The 18,871-nt window shown below is 65.2% G+C and overlaps 2 protein-coding genes across 7 annotated transcripts; both read right to left on the bottom strand.

Moving 5' to 3' along the window:
* Positions 1–426: 426 nt before the first annotated feature.
* Positions 427–6,673, bottom strand: NPDC1 (neural proliferation, differentiation and control 1). Of its 5 annotated transcripts, XM_069579722.1 has the most exons (9): positions 6,236–6,673; positions 3,381–3,527; positions 1,958–2,092; positions 1,696–1,869; positions 1,559–1,625; positions 1,358–1,442; positions 1,168–1,247; positions 905–1,001; positions 427–795 (listed from the first exon to the last, which is right to left on the bottom strand). In XM_069579722.1, exons 1-9 carry the CDS (start codon positions 6,345–6,347, stop codon positions 727–729), a joined length of 966 nt encoding a protein of 321 aa, XP_069435823.1. In that variant the 5' UTR covers positions 6,348–6,673; the 3' UTR covers positions 427–726. The 5 variants fall into 5 exon arrangements, with proteins under 5 accessions (XP_069435823.1, XP_069435826.1, XP_069435822.1 ...); XM_069579725.1 differs by lacking the exon at positions 1,696–1,869 and having other exon boundaries at positions 6,236–6,516; XM_069579721.1 differs by lacking the exon at positions 6,236–6,673 and having other exon boundaries at positions 3,381–3,648.
* A 1,466-nt stretch (positions 6,674–8,139) lies between these two features.
* ENTPD2 (ectonucleoside triphosphate diphosphohydrolase 2) lies at positions 8,140–13,747 on the bottom strand. 2 transcript variants are annotated; one of them, XM_069579719.1, is made up of 9 exons: positions 13,537–13,747; positions 12,080–12,197; positions 11,342–11,492; positions 10,991–11,150; positions 10,684–10,911; positions 10,034–10,288; positions 9,827–9,946; positions 8,825–8,959; positions 8,140–8,721 (listed from the first exon to the last, which is right to left on the bottom strand). In XM_069579719.1, the coding sequence occupies exons 1-9, from the start codon at positions 13,651–13,653 to the stop codon at positions 8,518–8,520; spliced, it is 1,488 nt and encodes a 495-aa protein (XP_069435820.1). In that variant the 5' UTR covers positions 13,654–13,747; the 3' UTR covers positions 8,140–8,517. The 2 variants fall into 2 exon arrangements, with proteins under 2 accessions (XP_069435820.1, XP_069435819.1); XM_069579718.1 differs by lacking the exon at positions 13,537–13,747 and having other exon boundaries at positions 12,080–12,917.
* Positions 13,748–18,871: the final 5,124 nt, after the last annotated feature.

Below are 18,871 nucleotides of genomic sequence, written 5' to 3'. Positions count from 1 at the left end.
TGTCGCCTCAGCTGTCCACCCTGGTCTACAGGCCTGTGTATAGCCTAGGTTCCTATGCCTGGCATACAGGGGCCCGGGAGTCCACGTGGTCCCGCAGTAAGCCCAGAGACAAGGTGTGCAGCCCATCCCTCCTAGCGGAGGCAGGGCAGGAACGAAGGCCTCAGTGCCCACTGGCCAGCATCTGCAGTGCCCACTCCCAGCCCTTTTCATCGTACACAGGATGGGGTGTTTGAGGGAAAAGCGCTAACTCCAAACTGGCCTGGCCATGCACCCATACTCTCCCCTCCCCGGCCCTCTTCCCCAGCAAGCAGCAGGAAGACAGGGTCTTCCCAGGCTGGGGTGCAGCAGAGGCCCGGGGACCCACTCCAGGGTCCATCCACCACGGCCCCCTGCTGGGGGGAGGTCAGTCTCTAACACACTCAGCCAAAGCTTTGAAATGTACTTTAATTGGCTTGTCTCCAGTATTTCCAATCCATGCCTGATCTCTAGGGTTCTCCTCCTCCCCTCGATTGGGGGGTTCCACACTTGGGACACGTGCAACAAGGGGGCACAGTCAGGCAGGAGTCTGCCCCGCGAGGGGTTCCTAGCCGCTGAGGCCCCAGCCACAGCAGGCACGCATCAGGACACCCTCACTTTAAAGGGAAAGGCCAGGCCCCCTGCTCCTCCCCACCAGTGTGGATCACGTCCTCGAGAGGGTGGGCGAGAGGGTGGGCGTCAGCCTTCAGGTCACTGCAGCGGGGGCGCGGACAGCGAGGCATGGTCAAACAATGGGTTCCGAACCTCCATCTCTCCCGTCTGCGAACGTTGGCGTTAGGTGGGCCCAGAGCAGGGGAGGGATCCCCCTCCACCTCCCCCTGCACCCCTTCCCCGGCCCGTACCCCCCACCCCCCAGCCCCGCACTCACTGGGGCCAGGCCGGGGCACTCGTACACCGTGAAGTCGCCGTCTTCGTTCTCCTCGTCGGAGGAGGCGGAGTCCAACTCCTTGGGCGGCTCTTTATGCCTGGGTGGGGGGCAGGATCGCTGGGTGTTCCCTCACCCTGCAGGTGCCAGTGGCCCAGGGTAGAGGGCAGGGGCGGCGGCAGGCCGGGGTGGAGGTGGGCAGGGCTGAGGAGGCGGCAGCAGGCCCTGGAGTGGGTGGGTGGGCAGCGCTGGGCGGGGCGTCTTACCGCTCCAGGCATCGCATCTGCTGCCTCTGATGTTGGTAGTGGTACATCTCCGCACTGTGCGCCAGCCGCTGGTCCCCGGGCTGCAGGGGGTGGGGGGGTGGGTCAGGCCCAAGAAGGAGGGGCGGGGCGGGGCGGCAAGGGGCGGGAAGGGGAGGCGAGGGGCGGGGCAGCAAGGGGCGGGGCCACGCACCGAGATCCCCGGCGGAGCTGGGGAGCTGGGCGCCTGCGGGGCCGTGTAGTCGGCCTTCTTGGTCAGGCGGATATCTCGCTGCAGCCTGCGGGGAACGAAGAGACCTTCGGGGTCACCACCCTCCCCAGCCCCGCCCCTGTAGACCAGCCTCACCCCTTTAGCCCCTCCCACCTGCCTGGCCCCACCGCGCCCCGCGCTCACCGCCACCAGAAGAGAGCCGCCACCGCCAGCGCGGCTGCGCCAGCCACGCAGCATGCCAGGATCAGCACTGCAGGGAGGGGGTGCGGTCAGGGCAGCCTTCGGGGCAGGATCCCGCCACCCCGCCCGGCCGGACCTACCGAGGGTGAGGCCGTCACCGTGCCCGCCCCGCGGCTCCAGGGGGGACATGTGCACAGGCCCAGACGACACGGCGGGGCCCAGGGAGGGGCGGGGTGTGGGCGCCGGGGCTCCCCGCGTGGAGGGGAGGCCCAGGCCGAGTCCCTGGCCTCGCTCTGAAAGCCCAAGGGTGGCCGCTGCAGGGAGATGGCAAGTTAGCACAGCAAAACTGGGCTGGGATCAAGGGTGTGGGGAGCCAGACAGATGCGCGGGTCAGGGTCTCACCCGCCTCCGGGGGCCGCTGTTGTCCCTCAAGCTGGGATGGGGCCTTGAGCCCAGGGCGCCCCGCCTCCTGCCGGGCTAGCTCCTGGGCCAGGAAGTCGATCTCCTCTTCCAGTCTGGGCTGGTGCAAGCCCTCCCCTGGCGAGGGCGAGGGGCCATCAGCTGGAGAGGCCCTGGGCCCTCCCTGGCAACACCAGCTACAGGTGGCCTTCCCAGAGACGGCGGGAAGGCCCATCCTCCAGCCAGTCCCCAGGCCTGGGTCTCCTCCCCACAGGCTCCTCCTCGGCCCCCGGAGCCAGAGGACCAGGTGCCAGCCCGCGGGCCCTGGCCATCCTAGTTGCCATGGTGAGAACTGAAGCGACTGTGTGTGCGGCAGTTCCCAGGCAAGTAGGCAGGGGGCAAGTGCTAGGGCAACACGCAGAGGCCAGGACAGGGGCGCAGGCCCTCTCCCCACCCGCCTCCCACAAAGCGGCGGGAGGATCGCAGGGACAGTGCATCACCCGGGCCACATGGGCCTCGGCCACGGGGGCAGGACTCCCCTGACCAGGGGTGCTGTGCCCAGGAAGAAGCCTGCCCTGCTCTGGCCTCTTGAGGCTACATGCAGACCACACCGCGCAGGTTAGCGTCCCAGCCGCATTGCATACTGGTCACGGCACTGCTGTGCCTCGGTTTTCTCATCTGTGAAGTGGGCTAAAGGCAGCACCTCTCCTGTGGAGCTGCTAGGAAAAATGGGGCCTGGGTACCAGGGGGTGCAGAGAAGCCCCGTCCTAACCCCACCCCTGCCTGGTCACCAGGAGGAAGGGAGGGCAGCTGCAGGGGCAGGGCTATGGATGGGCCTCCCCGTCCCAGACAGAGGTGCCAAGTAGACGCTGACACTCAGCATCCGCAGAGCAGACCATGTGGCTTCAGTGCCCACCCCCCAACTCGTTGCCAGGGACGTGCTCCTCCAGGAAGCCCCCCTGACCCTGTCCAACTCTTCAGCCCCCACAATGCCCTCTGTAATGCCCCATTACACCTGAAGTCACTCTGGCTGGCACCATCCCAGCAGACGCTGGGTCAGGGCAGCACCAGGGCATTCAAGCAGACAGGACGAGTGCGTGATGGAGAGAGAAGGGGTGCTGGGCAAAGAGCAGAGGCAGCTCGGGGGGTGGAGAGGTGGCTGCCTGACTCTGCGGAGACTCAGGCCTGGGGAACGCTGACCTTGTCTCTCCTGGGGTCACCCTGGCACTTCCTGCTGGGTACCGGTGGCCCTGGGAAGGGTGACTGCCCCAGGCCCCAGCCCACTGCCCAAATCCACACTGGTGCCATCTGGAAAGGGCCACCAGTCCACTTGGAGGGAGACTGGCGAGTCCTGGCATCCCACAAGGTGCAGGACCCCCGAGCGCCGAGGAAGGGAGCAAATGTACCGGGGGGCAGGGGGCCATACCCAGAGGCTGGCGCATCCTGGGCACACAGAGCCCCTGCCGATCCTCCTGGAAGGGCTGGAGGCAGGGCCCACAGACATGTGCACCCGGGGGGCACCGTGCCCGCCTCTTCAGGGCACAGTCCAGGCTCCCAGGACAGGCAGCTGCATCTGGGAAGGAAGCAGAGGAAGAAAAGGGTCTCGGAGGGTCTGACTCAGCCCCTGCCCAGAAGTGGTGCTGTCTTGCCACCCCGCCCCCACCCCAGAGCTGGCCAAGCCAGGCTCCGGCCATTGTTCTCGCAGGCCCTGCCTCCCCTGCGTCAGGGATCAGAACCAGGAAGACAAACAGGCCTGACACTTATGGGAACTCCCTCGCCCCACCCATTCCCCAGAGTCCAGTGCCCAGGCCCAGGCCAGCTTTCTGCACGGAAACTGTCCCTTGTCCTGAGAGTGCAGAGCTCTCCTAGGCAGGATCGGGTAGCCCTCCAAGCCCTGCTTCTGGCCTCAAGCTGACCCAGAGCAAGCCTCTCACCCAGCCTGGGAGCCCCAGAGGGTGGGGCCCTGGTCTGTCCCATTCCCTCAGGGCTGCCACTCAAAGCCGCCACTCAAAGCCCATCACGACATCCTACAGCCCTAGAAAGCCCGGCTGGGAGACGGCCCAGATCCAGTCGCTCCCCCCCACATCTACCTTCCAGCCCGTCCTGTCACAGAGAGGGGCTGCTGGGGTGGGGAAACCTGGGATGGGGCTGCCGGGCTCACTGGCCTCGCAAACAGAAACCAGGCGGGGCACTCTTGTAGCTGCCGCTGCCAGGGACGGGGGCCTGGGACTGCAGCAGGGAGGCCGCTTCTAACTGGGGGCCCAGACCTCAGCGTCCTGCGCACACAGCCATGGCTCCCACCCTGATGCTGGGCACTGGAGGGCGGTGGTCCTCTCAGCCTCAGTCTCCTCTCTGGATGCAGAAGGCGAGGCACCGCCACGCTGCGGAGTCTCAAGGCCTGGGACACTGGCCCCAGCCACTCAGCAGCAGAGCCTGGGGAGCCACAGAGAGACCCAACAGGACCGTCAATCATGCCTGAGGAGGTGGGGCTGGGGGTATCTTGGACGACCAGGACTGGTCCCCTTGGCCCAGCCCCGTCCCCGCAGGAGGGTGACATCCCAGGCTGTCCTCCAGACTTCAGCTGGCCTGACTTGGTTTCCCTGGTAATGATACTCACAGCCCGTTGGCTGTAGGTATCCCTTGGAGGAAGTTCCAGCAGCTTCTACAGCAGGTGGACAAGTGGGCTGGGGCTCCCCTCCCAGGGATCCCACCTCCTGCACAAGTTGGGTCGGCAGGCACCAGTGTCAGCGCGGTGGACCCAGGGCTGGGGCTGGTTAAACATTAAGCCTGGGCCAGCAGGTCTGTCTAGACCCCACCCACAGCTGGGCCCCCCGGGGAGCCAGGCAGTCCCAGCCCCTGGTGCTGAGAACTTGGGGTACACTGACCAGGGCAAGGGGCCTGCGGTCCAGAGCCAGCTCTCGGTTCTGGGCTCCAGGGGTCTCCCTTCGCTCCCTGCCCCCCGCCCCGGGAAGACGCGGGTGCTCCGCACTGACCCTAGCAAGGTCCCCGCTCTAATCAGAGCACAAACGAGGCCCCAGGACAACGACACCTGGACAGCGGCTGGCACGCTGCCCCGCATCTGGGCGAGCACAGAGCTGACGAGCCGCTGGGGCGGCACCTGGCCTCCCGGTCTCTTCGGGGGCCCCACGCTGTACGCCCTGGAGCCAGGCCGCCAGCAGGCAGCCTCCACCATCCCGGGCCAGCCATGCCCTGACCCTCAGGCCTCCTTGGGAGCCTCCTCTGGTCAGGCCAGGCCCCTGACCAGGGGTGCTGTGCCCAGGAAGAAGCCTGCCCTGCTCTGGCCTCTTGAGGCTACATGCAGACCACACCTCGCAGGTTAGCGTCCCAGCCGCATTGCATACTGGTCACGGCACTGCTGTGCCTCAGTTTTCTCATCTGTGAAGTGGGCTAAAGGCAGCACCTCTCCTGTGGAGCTGCTAGGAAAAATGGGGCCTGGGTACCTAGCCCCCTGGTCCTGCCACCTGAGAGGGTGTGAGGATTCTGGGTTCCTGCAGAAGTCTGGAGCCTCAGTGCCATCTGGGAAGCTGGCAGGGTCTCCCAGGACCCTGGGCTCATCCCTCTCTGCATGATCTGCCCTGGGGGGTGCCCCCACTGCCAGGCACAGAAGACGGCACGGAGGGGCCCCGCAGGGCAGCGGGTGAGTGAGGAAGCAGAGACTGTGAGCTCCTTCTGCCCTCAGCGAGGCCAGAGCAAGCCCCGAAGCCTGAGACGAGCTGTCAGACGCCCGGGAAACTTCAGACGCCACCACGGCAGCAAAGCAAGGTGCGTGTCCACCGCCGGAGCGGCAGGGACAGACCAGCACTGCGGCTCCAACTCCAGGACGGCCACCAGCAAGAAGGCCAGCAGGCACCGGAGCCGCGCGCACAGAGAAACGCCCGTGGGACCGGCTCCAGGCCGCGGCCCGCTCCGAGACAGCCCGCCTGCGACACCGACCCACCGGCTCACGAACCCAGACAAAGACAAGAAGCGGATGGACTTCAGGTTCGCCGCCAAGGAGCCCGGAGAAGCCCCGTCCAGAGGAGTCCCTCGGCGGTGCGGCGCCGCGCCCTTCCCGCCGGGGACTGTTTACCCGGGCAGGGCCAGGCGAGGCCGGCGCGACGGCTCGCGGGCTGGGCCGGCGGGGCCTGCGAGGCCTGCGGGCCCAGACCGGGGCGGCGGCGGCGGCGGGGAGGGTGAGCGCGGCGCCGCGCGGCCCAAGCCCCACCCGGCGACCCCCGAGCCCGGGGCGCCCCGCAGCCGGCCGCCCCGCGCGTCGCTCACCGGAGCGGCCGCCGGCCGCACCGCGCAAGGCCGCGCCGAGGACGAGGCCGGACAGCAGCAGCCGCAGGAGCCGCAGGTGCCGCGGGGAGGGCGGGGGCACGGGCGTCGCCATCCTTCAGCGCCGCGGCCGGGGCAGCATGGCACCGCGAGGCCCGGGGCTGGGCGCGGGGTCGGGGCGCCAGGGGACGCGGCGGCGAGCGGGGGGCGGAGGCCGGAGGCGGGCGCCGAGGGGAGCAGGCGGCGGCGGCGCTGACGCTGCGGCAGACGAGCCGGGCGGGGGCGGCGAGGGCGCCGAGCCGGAGTGCGCCTGCGCGCCCCACCTGCGGAGGCGGGACCGCCGTCAGGCTGCGCCCCCCGCCGATTCCGAGCCCCCCCTCGACCCCGCAGCCCGCCCTCGGGGCGCCTCAGCCTCTGCGACCTCTGCAACCTGGACCTTCTGCAGGCGGGGCACTGGTTGGGGCTGGGTTCCCTGGGATGCCCTTCCCCAGCCGGTCCCTCTGGGGCTGATAACTCCCACCCACCCCCAGCCACCCTCCTGGAGCGGAGGATCCGCCTGGGTCTGGAGGTACATTAGGCGCACACAGCAGGGCAGGCGCACGGGGACGCGCAGGTGTGCCCGGAGGCCGACCGGGCATTCAGACGCGCGGCAAAGGCACACACAGGCGCGCAGGACTAGCCCGGCCGCTCCCGGTGAGGCCACCAGGGGGCAAGAGTGACCTGGAACTGCTGCTGAAAGCCAGCTGGGAGCTGTCCACGGTGCCCGGGTGACAGCCTTTCAGCTCCGGGATGCCCACGACGGCACGCACTGGGGTGCACCCCCTAACCCCACCTGCTGCCTCCTGGGAGCGCAGCCTCCGCGTCCCACCTGGAAACCTCCCCGGCTCCCGTCCCTGAGAGATCAGGGCGGCTTTCCCCCGCCCCCTCCGCCTTCGGTGCGCCTCTCGGCCCTTTGAGTCTCGGAACTCCGAAGACGGGGCTGGTGGCCCGCAGGTTTGTGAAATGCTCAGAATCTGGCAGACGTGTGTGTGGGGTGTGCGTGGGGGGGGGGCGGTGTGTGCAGTGTGTGTGTGTGAGCAGAACAAGGACCGCCCCCGTCCCCTACGAGGCACTGATTAGACAGAAATAGTGTCAGAGCTCACTTCCCAGAAAGTGGGGGAGGGGGGCGGAGAGATGCAGGGAGACAGGGCCTGGGGAGGGGATGCCCGAGCGGCAGGTGGAGTCTGTGTGGATTGTGCGGCTTGGCCAGAGCCAGGCTCTCTGCAAGGCTCATCCTCCTGAGCAATGGGGCCCTGCGTCCCTCCTGGCCCTGGCTCCCCCCCACACCACCCGCCTCCTGTGGGAGGTTTGCCCCCTCCTTCCCCCCACCTCCCTCAGTGTCTTGAGCACCGCCTGCGAGGCCTGCGTGCCCAGTCATGTTCATGGGGTTTTCCCAGGCACGAATACTGGAGTGGATTGCCTTTTCCTTCTCCAGGGAATCCTCCCAGCCAAGGGACTGAACCCACGTCTCCTGCACCTCCTGCACTGCAGGTGGATTCTTTACCCCTGAGCCGCCAGGGAAGCCCCCTTGAGCACTGCCTGCAACTTAGGCCCTCACTGGGCCTACTCACTCCCTCGTCTGCCATCCCCACCCCACCCCGGCCAACCTGAGACCAGGGCCCAGGTTCCAGTCTGGCAGGAGTCTCAGGGACTCCGTTTTAGAGCAGCCAGCTGACAGCTACTCCAGGCCACGGTGGTGCAGCAAGGGACCAGGGTCTGTGCTCCCCTAGCCTGAGCCCAGAGAGGAAGGAAGTAGGAAGAGCCAGGGTCCTCCCCTAGGACCAGAGCAGGGCCTGTGCAGCCAACCCAGCTGGGGTGGGGAGGGAGGCGACAGAGAGGCCCTGCCCCGTGGACATTCTCTCCACTGCTCTACGAAAATCCTTTTATTCAATGTTAAAAAATGTGTACAAGTAGGCCCTGGGCTGTGACCATGACCCTCCCCCAATACCCAATCCTGGGGTGGGAGGGGGCCCTCAGAACTCCACTCCCAGAGACCCGACTCTGCTTTCACAGGCTGAGGACCCCCACCCTCAGTAAGAGGGGGAGCAGGAGGCCTGGAGGTGAGACCAAGGCTGGAGTTGGGGGGGTGGGGCTGGGTTCCCTTCCCTTTGCCCATCCCAGCCAGATGTCGGCGTGGGCACTGAGTCTTGATCCTGCCTGCGCTGCATTGGGGACAGAGATGTTGGTGGCGAGGTCGGGGAGGGATGCGGGGATATAGAGATGGGGAGGCTTGGCGCTGGGGACCCCTAGATGGTGCGCGCCAACTTGGTGGTACGCGCCTGGTGCAGCAGGAGGGCAAACGCAGCCAGGAGCATGGCGGCGAAGAGCAGGAGGAGGACGACCCAGGAGCTGAAGTCCGTGCCTTTGCGCAGCCCAGGAGGGTCAGCGGGGATCAGGTTGGTCAGGTTCAGCATGTAGCCAAGCGCCCAGCCGACCGCAGTGTCCCCGGCCTGCGGGCCACAGGTGCGGCCTGAGCTTCTGCTCAGCCAGGGCGGCCCTGCCCCTCCGCACCCCGGCCCGGGCGGCCCCGCCCCTCTGCTCCCGGGTTCCCACCTTCTTCTGGAAGGTCACGCCTCCGAAGGAGCGCTCGTCGAAGCCGTATCCGCGGCTCAGCAGCTGCTGCACGAACATCGCCCCCGCACAGTAGTCGGGCAGGCGGGCCCGGTGGTCCGGCGCCCGAGCCTGCAGCTGGAATGCACGTGGGAGACTCTAGGGCCAGCGACCACCCAGAGGTCTCTGCCCCACCAGACACAGAAACGCAGCGCGGGGCTGCAGGTCCCAGAAAGAAGCGGGCGGGGCCCTCCCCTGGGGAGGAGCAGCGTGATCTCTGGATGGCAGCCGCGAGGTGCCTGTGAGGTTGCCGGGCAGGGGACAGCGGCGTGGCCCCCAGGGAGGGGGGCTGCAGTGGGCTTGGAGAGATCAGGGGAGCAGGAGCTCCCGGCTTGGCCCCGGGCCCTGGGCTTGCCTCCTGAGCCCACTTCCGCACCTCCCCAAGTCTGCTCGGGACTAGGCACAGAGAGGGCAGGAGGAGCCTCACAGACACGCCAGGGTTTCTCAGGAATCACCCCCTCCTCCGCAGGCCCAGACCCCTCCATCTTACTCCACCTGGGACCAGCGCAGCTGTTTTCCACTCCGGCCTCCCCCAAGCCCTGCCTGTTCTTCCTGCTGAGCCTCCCCGGGTCCTCCTACTTCTCCCCGGGTCGGGTCCTCCTACTTCTCCCCGGGTCGTCTGCTCTCTCCCACGCTCTCCCAGCCACACTCTTCCCTGCCCTGTCCACTCCACACTCCCTGCTGCCCCGGGGCCTTTGCACTGCCTGTCCCCGCCACCTGCAGATCCTGGATCTAGGGTCAGGCTTCAGAGAAACTTCTTCAGTCCCATCTCATCTGACTGCTGGGCTCCTGGCTGTAGCCTGGCCACTTTTCAAGTCTGATTGGCAGCGTATCCCCACACCCGTCTACCACAGAGCAAAAGAAAGATCGGGAGGCCTGACGCTGGCTGGCAGAAACCCAGCCCCACCCCGCACAGCCCTGGTGGAATGGGGGCGCAGGCCTCACCTCACTCCATGTCTGGTTGCAGATGGTAACCACAGCCACCTCTAGCTGCTGCAGAGTTGCTACAGGCAGCCCCATCACCGTTCTCAGGAAGTCCATCGTGTAGAAGAAAGCAGAGAAGGCCTGAAACGTGGGTACAGTCACACTGTGACCAGACCCCAGGCACCTCAGGGCACGGCCCCCCCCCCCCTTCCTGTCCTCTGGACTCACGATAAACTTCCCGGCCACAGGGGGCTGGAAGACGCCACTGAAGGAGCATCTGGAGAAGCGGCAGGAGGACGCGTTAAAGAGCTGGGAGACGAGGCCGCGGCAGAGGGTGGGGTCACTGCTGCCCGCCAGGCTGACCCTGGTGCTCCCGTTGAAGGCCCGGGGCCGCTGGGCGGCGGTGCAGGGCGACTCGAAGACTTCCTGGAGCATCACGTGAGTGGAATAGCCCTGCGGCCAGCAGGGGTGGGAGCCGTGGGTCTGGGGAATGACAAGGGTGCACGTCAGTCCCGCTCCGAGCATTACCAGCCACCCCCGCCCTAGGACCCTGGGAGGGCCTCCTCAGAGGACAGAGTTTCTTCTGAACGCATGAGCTATCCATGGCTCCCCATCGCTTGCTGGACAAAACCCAAAGCGCTTGGCCAGGCAGTCCAGGTCCTCTGAGAGCTGGCCCCAGCCCTCCTTACTCACCGGGTCCACCCCCAGCCTCGGGTCTTTGCTCATGCTGGACTCTCGCCCACCTGTCCTTCCAGCTGATCCAAGCACGACTTCGGTTCCTGGAGAAGCCCGCTCTGGCCACCCTTCAGGCTCTGCTCTGGGCCCTTGGACCCCATCTTCCCTGAGCCCTACTTCCAGGGCAGCTCAGTAGAGGATACCTGGAGCGCACTGGCTAGCAGCCTTCGCAGGACCTGGTCCCGGCCGTAGCAGAGGAAGCTGTGAGTATACACTCGGTACCGCTGGCCGTAGAGCCGGAGCTGAACCTCACTGGCCGGATCCTCTGCGGGGCTGGCCGTCTCGAAGGTGATCTGTGTGGAGGCGCCCCCCAGGTCCATGGCCCCCAGCGTCCCCTTCCTTGGCCGGAACCACCGGCCCACCCAGCCGTACTGTGGGAAGTAGAGGTTGGGGTCAGCCAGTGGGTGGGTGCCCACACCCCCGGCTCATCGGGCTGGCCGCCGGGCCCACCTTGATGAAGTTTTCCAGCAAGTAGTTGGCAGTCACCCAGCCAAACACACCCTCATCCTGGCCTGAGAGGATGCGGGCACCGCGGAAGTCAAAGGGGTACTGGGTCAGCGTCTGTGTCACAGCAGCGAGCACGCTGGCTGAAGCCTCTGGACTGGTCAGGCTGTGAACAGGGAGGGCTTCAGAGTCCTCCCCAGGTGGCTGTGATCCTGCTCCTGGGCTGCTCAGTGCCTGCCCAGCCAGCTGAGGGGCCCCAGCCCCGGGCTGCAGCGGGGGGTGTGCAGGGCCCACCCCGGGCTCAGGATGCCGTGGTCCCCAGGGCCAGGAGGTCAGCGGACAGAGCAGGACACTCACTTGAGCAGGCGCATGCCCGCTGTGGCTCCCAGGTAGAGTGGCGTGCTCGCGTGTCTCTCCTCGGGCACATCCCGAAGTGCCTGGTTCAGGCATTCCACAAGGCTCTGCCCGGCTCCAGAGGGGTTGTCAGCATAGCTAGAGATGCCCCCACCTGGAGGGAGCAGCAGGAGGGGCCTGGTGGGCACCTCTAGGTGGTCCACAGGCCGGCAGGACTGGGGGCGTTTGTGCTCCCAAGCCAGGCAGCTGCTTAGACCGAATCTCCCAGCTTAAATGATCAGACACGCCGACTCACAGATAAAAGGGCTGCCTGTGGCCACCCACGGTCCGCGAGCCGCCACCTGCCCAGCGGGTATGCACACAGGTGCTCGGACAAAGCACTGAGGGTGCCCACCCAGCCCGGCCTCCCCAGGGGCCTGCCTGGGTGTGCCCACCAGCTCCTCGGGACCCCTCCTGCTCTGCCTGGGATGTAGAGCCAATCTTGGGCCAGGCAAGGCCCAAACCTTCCAGATGTTCCCTGGGGCTTCTTTTCTAGAAACTGTCCACAGCCCTTCCGAGGCCCAGGGACGCAGCCTCCCTCTGGGGGCGCTCCTGCAGCTCCTGCCCAGAGTGGCCCCCTGGCGCCAAGCAGAGGGGTCTGCTGGCTCGAGTCTGCAGAAGCTGAGACCAGGGAGGGCTCCCGAGGCCCCACAGTGAGTGGGCATGTAGGTCGGGGGCGTCCAGCACTCAGGGGACTCTTACCTCGCACGTCGCAGGAGCTGTGCTGGCCCACGATCCCTGTGTCGTTCTCTTTGTCTGCTGGCCACTTGTAGATGAACATGGCCGTGTGGGAAGAGCCTGCGTCCAGGACGATGCCATACTGCGGGTGGGGCGGGGTCAGCCTCAGGGGTGGGGCGGGGCCAGCCTCAGGGGTGGGGCGGGGCGTGAAGCCATGCCCTGTGGCTCTCTCAGCTATCTGGCCCACCCTGCCCGACCCTGTGTCCAGACTGGAAGCTTCAGAATGAAGTTCTGAGGCTCCGAGAAGGCTGAGGACAACCGCGGGGACACAGCTTGGCGGGCAGAGATGGGGTGGAGGTGGAGGGCCATCGGCCGCACCCCCGCTGACTGCAGGAGCCTCCTGAGGGGTGTGGTCAGAGTCAGGGGTCGGGGGCCACCCTGGGAGCCCTGGCCGGGGGCCTGAGGTCCTCAGGCTACAGCAAGAGCCCCTCAGACTGGCCCTTCCTTCCCGCCCTCCGTCCCATCTCTCTGACCTCTGCCCCAGCTGAGGATGTGAAATAGAAGCCCCAGGGAAGCCAGGACCAAGGCTGACCACCGGCCAATGAGCAGAGGCCCCGTCCTGGGCCTCGAGGGCAGGGCCAGGGGGGCACCGTCCTGCAGAGCTGCTGGAACGCCACAGGGGCCTTTCCTGTAGGTTGGAAGACGCCAGCACCCAGCTTGCCAGAGCCACTTTCCCCGCACCTGCCCCGGGGGCCTGCATTCCAGCAAGGGGAGCCTGCTGGGGTCTCTGGAACTCCAGGAGCAGAGCCGCCATCGCCCGCCCCGCCCCGCCCCAGCCGGGGGTCTCCCCTGGCAACAGCGCCTTCATCCTGCATCTGCTTTCCCGGCGCCTGGGGCCCAAGCACCCGCTGTCCCCCACCCCCCCCCCCCCCCGGGCACCAGACTGGCCCTCAGCACAGTAGAGGGTTAACGGAGCCCAGGCTCCCGGAGGTCCAGGCCGGCGGGGGCGGGTGGGGAAGCAGGCCCAGTCCGTTCCGACTTTTTTTAGGACGGGCCAGGGCTGCCCCCGCACCGTGAGAGCCAGCGGCGAGGTTGGGGAGGGGTCCCTTGGCCCAGCGCCTGTCGCACCCTATCTGGGCCAAACCCAGAGGGAGGCCGAGTGTGCTGGGGGCGCGGGCCCGGCCACGTCCTGGGCGCCCTGGGGGTGCGGAGAGACTCCCCGTTGGCCGCTCCGAGACGGCCCCGCGGCAGGGGCAGCGAGCAGAGATCTTGGCACTTCGGCCGCCGGCACCGCGTCCCCCGGAAGCGCCGCTGCAGCGCCCTGGGCCGGGGCCGGAGCGTGGCTGAGGGGCCCGGACCCCACCCCGCCGGGACGGCTGAGGAGCGCCCGGAGTCCCGGCTGGCACGCGGGCGCAGCCGGGCCCGGCTCGGTCCGAGCCTCCGCGGACTGCGCCGGGCTGCCCGGGAGCTCGAGCGTGCACCTTGAGGGCGGGCGGCTCCCGGATGTCGCGGGTGGGGACGCACAGCAGCAGGAGGCCGGCGAGGCCGGCGGCGGCCAGCAGCAGCGGCGGCAGCAGCGACAGCGCCTTCCCGGCCATGGGTGCGCAGGCGGGCCTGGCGTGCACGGCGCGGCGGCGGGGAGCCGGGAGGCTGAGCGAGGTCGGGGGACCGTGGGGCTGGCAGCCGGGGCGGGGAGCGGTCAGCGGAGGCCACGCCCACGGCGGGACGCCCCGCCCACCTCCAGCCCGCCCAGAGCGCAGGTGAGTCTCGGTTGCTGAGTCACCCGCGCCGCCCCTCTCGGCGCCCCGGCCGCAGCCCAGGAACCCTGCTCGCTGCCCCCTTTCCCCTTCCTGTCTGCTCTGCCCTAGAGTCATCCCTCCTGACCGGACCCCCACCCCTACCTCTAAGAGCCTGCCAGCCACGCTGGGCCGCTGGGCACTCCAGCAGGACCCAGAGAACGCCCTGCCCTCTCCGGGCTTGGCCTGGGGTCCTCCTGGGCACGCTTGTTTGGAGGGTCGTGCTTCTGGAGAGCCGGCTCTCCCCTGGCCTGATCCTGAAGGAGGAGGCACTACCAGCTACAGGAACCACGTGGGCTTTCGGCTGGGTCCCTGTATGGGAGGACCAACCTGCCTGCGGTGCCCACTCAGTCCTGGGCTCATGGCAGGGCACCGTGCCAGTCAAGCCCCAGCACGCTGTGCTGACCCAGGCTGGGCCTGCCTGCCCTGGAGGTGCTGAGAGCTGGGAGTTGAGGGCCAAGCAGAGGGAAGCCAGACCTACTTCACAGGGTTCCAAGGAGACTGGTAAGGGTGCAGGCAGAGAGCAGAGCAGGGGGCCCACAGTCCCACGGAGACAGGGGGCCCTGCTCAGGGGCCCGGGGCCCCGCCACTGATCCCGCCCAGCACAGGGCCCTCGCCCAGGCGCCCAGAAGCCTGGACTGGGAGGAGGGGCCTCTACACAGGAGGCCTCATCCCGCTGGGGGGAGGGGGAGAGGGGCTGCAGGCCGGCCAGTGGGCACACTGGGGTGGACAGGTGCTCAACTGGCCGAAGCCGCAGCTCTGGCCCTGCGCCCCGCGACACGTCTGGCTGCCTTGAATCCCTATGCGACCCTGTGCGCCACCCTGGCCAAGAATCGCTCCTTACCCCGGCCAAGGGCCACCCCCACTTTGCGCAGAATGGGAATTCCCACAGCAGAGAACTATGTGGCAAGACCACCCCGGAGTGCCAGCAACAGGGGTGGGCGGGGAGAGGACCCAGAAGGACAGCCTTTGATGGGCACAGGGTCTGGGCAGTGGCACAGCCGGCTGGAACCGGACGGGACAATCAGGCTCACTGGGCCGGCTGCCCAGGCTGAGGGTCTGGTGTCTCAGGCCCAGCAATGCCGCCTTGTTTCCAGCTCAGGACCCGCCGGGAAGGGTGGGAGCCCCGGGCCCTCGCTTGGCCTCCCCAAACCTTCCTGGCTGGGGCCAGCAGAGAGTCACTGGGTGCGGCCGACTCAGGGCTCCAGGCCCCGGATTCCCGCCAGCTCCCCCCACCCCTCCCACCCCAGGCCCTTTCTTCTTCCACCCCGGAAGGTTCAGAGGAGGGAGAGGCTGGCAGTTCAGGCTGAAAAGGAAGAGACAAAGGCGGCCCAGAGGGAGCCTGGCAGACACTGGTGTGCCAGCCTGCCCTGGCCCCCCCAGCCCTCGAGGCCCGAGTGGAGGGGGCTGCGGGGACGCAGGCCTGGCCCCCGTGCTCATGCCAAGGGCCCAGACCAGCCTGGGGAGAGCCGATGGGAGGAAGTGGGGCATGGAACAGCCACGGCGACGGGAACGGGAGTGAATTCTCCCCCACAGGGGCGGGCGGGACCGCCTCTTGGCCGAGACTTCCTTCAACCACGACCACTGGACTCTGGAAGGCGGGCTGGGGGGCAGGCGACAGGGAGGCCCTGGCATGGGCCCACCGGGCGGGGAGGCGGCTCCGGCCTCCTCCGGGAACCCCGGCGGAGGTGGGGCTCCAGATGTTCTCCACATGCTTGGCCCTGGCTCCAGGCAGAGGAATGTGGTTGCAGAGAGGTGCCAGGAGAGGCCATGGGGGAGGGCCTGCAACCCGCCCCCCTCGTAGGACCCAGACCTCCCAGGGAGGGGGTCCCAGAGGTCAAGGCCTCCACTGCCCCTGCCTCCATCTCCTCGTGGGAAGCCACCACATCCTGTGGCTGAAACTCCTCGCCACTCACTGTGCTCGAGAAGTCACTCAGCGGATGTCTGCCGGGACCCTTCTGAAGACCAGGCGCCCCAGACTGTGTGCACAGTGGGCAACAGCGCTGTGCGGGGAGGCCCCGCTGCCTGTCCGGGGAGCGGTGCCTCGCAAGGCGGCGCAGGCGCACGGCAGGTGCAGCCCCCGGGCCTCTGGAGGAGTCCTGTTCGGGGGTGGCTGGCGGTCACAGAGCCCTGACCGCCTGACCTGGCCCGACCTTTGTACTGGTGACTCCCTTGCTTTTGTTTATAGCTTGCCGCCCCTCCACGCATCTCTAAATAATCTATTGTGCTGTTTTTCCTGTTTTTTGTTTTGTTTTGTTTTTTGATGTGCTGGAATGCTCTTCTGGAATTAGCTTCTTCCACTGCCTTTGGAGTTTTGAGATTCCTAACGCTAACTCTTGAAGCACTGTCTTCGGGTACGAGTGTTGCAAACCTCACATTTCATACTGAGTGTGTTCGTGGTCCTGGCGTCAGGCTGCTTTCACTAAGATTGCTGCTACACACACTTGCACACGAGCCTTTCCCTGGGGAGGAGCTTCGGGGCCGGGGACCAGAGCGCACGTGCTTTCAACGTCACCCGCCAACACGCCCGGTTCACAGCAAGGCGGCGCCACCTGGTGATCTCAAGGGCACACGCCACTGTTTTGGTTGGTATTCTGCAACTCTTGGATTTTTTAAAAAACACTATTTATTTGGCTGCGTCGGATCTCAGTTGCAGCATGTGAGACCGTCACGGTCATGGGGTCTTCCATTGTGGCTCATGGACTCTGGTTGAAGCAAGCGGGCTTCAGGAGCTGCCATCCTTGTGCTTAGTTGCCCCAAGGCAGGAGGGGTCTTTGTTCCCAGACCAAGGATCAAACCTACGTCCCCAGCATTGCAGGGCGGCTTCGTAAGCATTCAGCCGCCAGGTCTCTCCAGGGAAGCCCCGCTGCAACGCTCGGGTTTTTGAGACGCTGGTGAGAAAGAAACCTCTTTGAGCTTTTCATGCTGTTTCATCAGTTACTAGAGAAGCTGAGTCTTCCTGAGTTCCGTGAAGCATCCGTTTGAATCTTTAGTTCAGTTTCCGGGGATGGTTGTCTTTTCCTTGCTAATTTGCACGGCTTTTATGTATACTCTGGCCGTGAGCTCTTTGCGGTGAAATCACGGAAGCTCTTGACTAGTCCGACGTGTCCGTTTTCTGCTCTATCCTTTGTGCCTTTTGGTGCCATGGGGTGTTTATCCACGGCTAGTGGATTCGTGTGATCTTGTTTAAAATTTCCTGTAACTGTCTGCTTTATTTCTGCGGCATTTGTTGTTATTTCTGTGTTGTTTTTTTTTTTAATTCCTAACAACATTTTGTTTGTTTTGTGTCTTTTATTCTTCACTAATCCAGCCAGATGTTTCTGCACTTTGTGAGTTTTCTCAGTCAAGTTTTTGCCCCTTTGTCGATGTTTCATATAATGTGTGTGAGAGCGCGGTTCCCCAGCCAGGGGCCAAACCCACACTGGAGCACCAAGTCTTGACCCCGAGACTGCCAGGGAGGTCCTTGGATGTTTGTTTTCTATTTCACGAATTCCTGCTCTAATCATTATTATTTATACTCAGAATGGCAACCCACTGCAGTGTTCTTGCCTGGAGAATCCCAGGGACGGGGGAGCCTGGTGGGCTGCTGTCTATGGGGTCACACAGAGTCGGACACAACTGAAGCGACTCAGCAGCAGCGGCTGTTACCCAGCATCGAGAGGGGGTCACGTCCATGCATGTGTGTGCTAAGTCGCTTCAGTCATGCCCGACTCTGTGACCCCATTAGCCACCAGGCTCCTCTGTCCATGGGATTCTCCAGGCAGGAATACTGTGGTGGGTTGCCGTGCTCTCCTCCAGGGCATCTTCCCCCCCTGGGGGTCGGATGCGTGCCTGTTGGGCCTCTGCAGTGGCCGGCGGGCTCTTCACCACTAGTGCTACCTGGGAGGCCCTGCCAGGCGCGTGCACGCACTCAGCAGAAACGCCTCACACTGACCTGTCACAGCTTCTTCCGTATTCTTTGTGCCGGCTCTTGCTTCTTCCAGAACCTGGAGCTCCGTGCCTCATTCATGCTTTACACGCCTTGCTTCTCTCCTAATGTGAGTGTCTGGCTGTGCACAGTCCTTCTCTCCTGATCACAATTCTTCTCTCCTAATGTGAATGTTGGAGAAGGCAGTGGCACCCCACTCCAGTGCTCTTGCCTGGAAAATCCCATGGACGGAGGAGCCTGGAAGGCTGCAGTCCATGGGGTCGCTGAGGGTCGGACACGGCTGAGCGACTTCACTTTCACTTTTCACTTGCACTCATTGGAGAAGGAAATGGCAGCCCACTCCAGTGTTCTTGCCTGGAGAATCCCAGGGACAGCGGAGCCTGGTGGGCTGCCGTCTATGGGGTCTCTCAGAGTCGGACACGACTGAAGGACTTAGCAGCAGCAGTGTGACTGTCTGACTGTCTGTGCGCGTTTCCCTCTGGTCTCTGGTCTCGCTGCTGTTTTGTCTTTTTTTTCTTTTCCAGTTTCATTGCCATTTCTTATCTGACACACGAATTGCTTGGATATGGGTGGTTTTTTTAAATTTCTTTTTTCATGTTTTTCCTTTTTTCCTTTTTTTTTTTTTTGGTTGTTTTTGCTTTTGCTTTGTTTTGGGTTTGTTTTTCTGAGGAAGTGTGTGTGTCTTAAAACCCAGAAGTCTGGGCTTTAAAAAAAAATTATTTATTTGGCTGCACTGGGTCTACATTGCGGCACGTGGGACCTAGTTCCCTGACCAGGGATTGAACGCGGGCCTCCTGAATTGGGAGCCTGGAGTCTCAGCCACTGGACCACTGGGGAAGCTCCTGGGCTTCTATCTGAGGTGCCTGCATCGCGGTTTCATTGTGTAGCCGGCTGGCAAGCAGCCTTCTGGTATCTGTTGGACTGGGTTTTGGGCCCAGCGTGTGGTCACAAAGAGATAGAAATGTTCCTCGTGTGCTGGAGAAGATTGTGTGTTCTCCGGCGAGTGCATTGGTCTGGATTTGTACACTACATCACCATTACCAATAGCGTCCAAACCTACCGTCACTAGTCAAGAGACATGTTCTCACTGTG

This window comes from Ovis canadensis, chromosome 3 (assembly GCF_042477335.2).
Source record: "Ovis canadensis isolate MfBH-ARS-UI-01 breed Bighorn chromosome 3, ARS-UI_OviCan_v2, whole genome shotgun sequence".
Taxonomy (NCBI): domain Eukaryota; kingdom Metazoa; phylum Chordata; class Mammalia; order Artiodactyla; family Bovidae; genus Ovis; species Ovis canadensis.
The sequence above is the reverse complement of the archived record's forward strand: the minus strand, read 5'-3'. Positions and strand labels throughout refer to the sequence as shown.

What these genes read in the sequence shown, in the direction of transcription:
- NPDC1 (XM_069579721.1), bottom strand. Translation starts at nt 3,648, where the DNA reads ATGGCCGGAGCCTGGCTTGGCCAGCTCTGGGGTGGGGGCGGGGTGGCA. An exon ending in CAGGATGCGCCAGCCTCTGG is followed by an intron (nt 2,093 to 3,380) that starts GTATGGCCCCCT and finishes CGCCCTCGCCAG; the next exon opens with GGGAGGGCTTGCACCAGCCC. An exon ending in CAGCTCCGCCGGGGATCTCG is followed by an intron (nt 1,248 to 1,357) that starts GTGCGTGGCCCC and finishes CACCCCCTGCAG; the next exon opens with CCCGGGGACCAGCGGCTGGC.
- ENTPD2 (XM_069579718.1), bottom strand. Translation starts at nt 12,869, where the DNA reads ATGGCGGCTCTGCTCCTGGAGTTCCAGAGACCCCAGCAGGCTCCCCTT. An exon ending in CTGTGGCCGGGAAGTTTATC is followed by an intron (nt 9,947 to 10,033) that starts GTGAGTCCAGAG and finishes CCCACGTTTCAG; the next exon opens with GCCTTCTCTGCTTTCTTCTA. An exon ending in GCAACCAGACATGGAGTGAG is followed by an intron (nt 8,960 to 9,826) that starts GTGAGGCCTGCG and finishes CGTGCATTCCAG; the next exon opens with CTGCAGGCTCGGGCGCCGGA.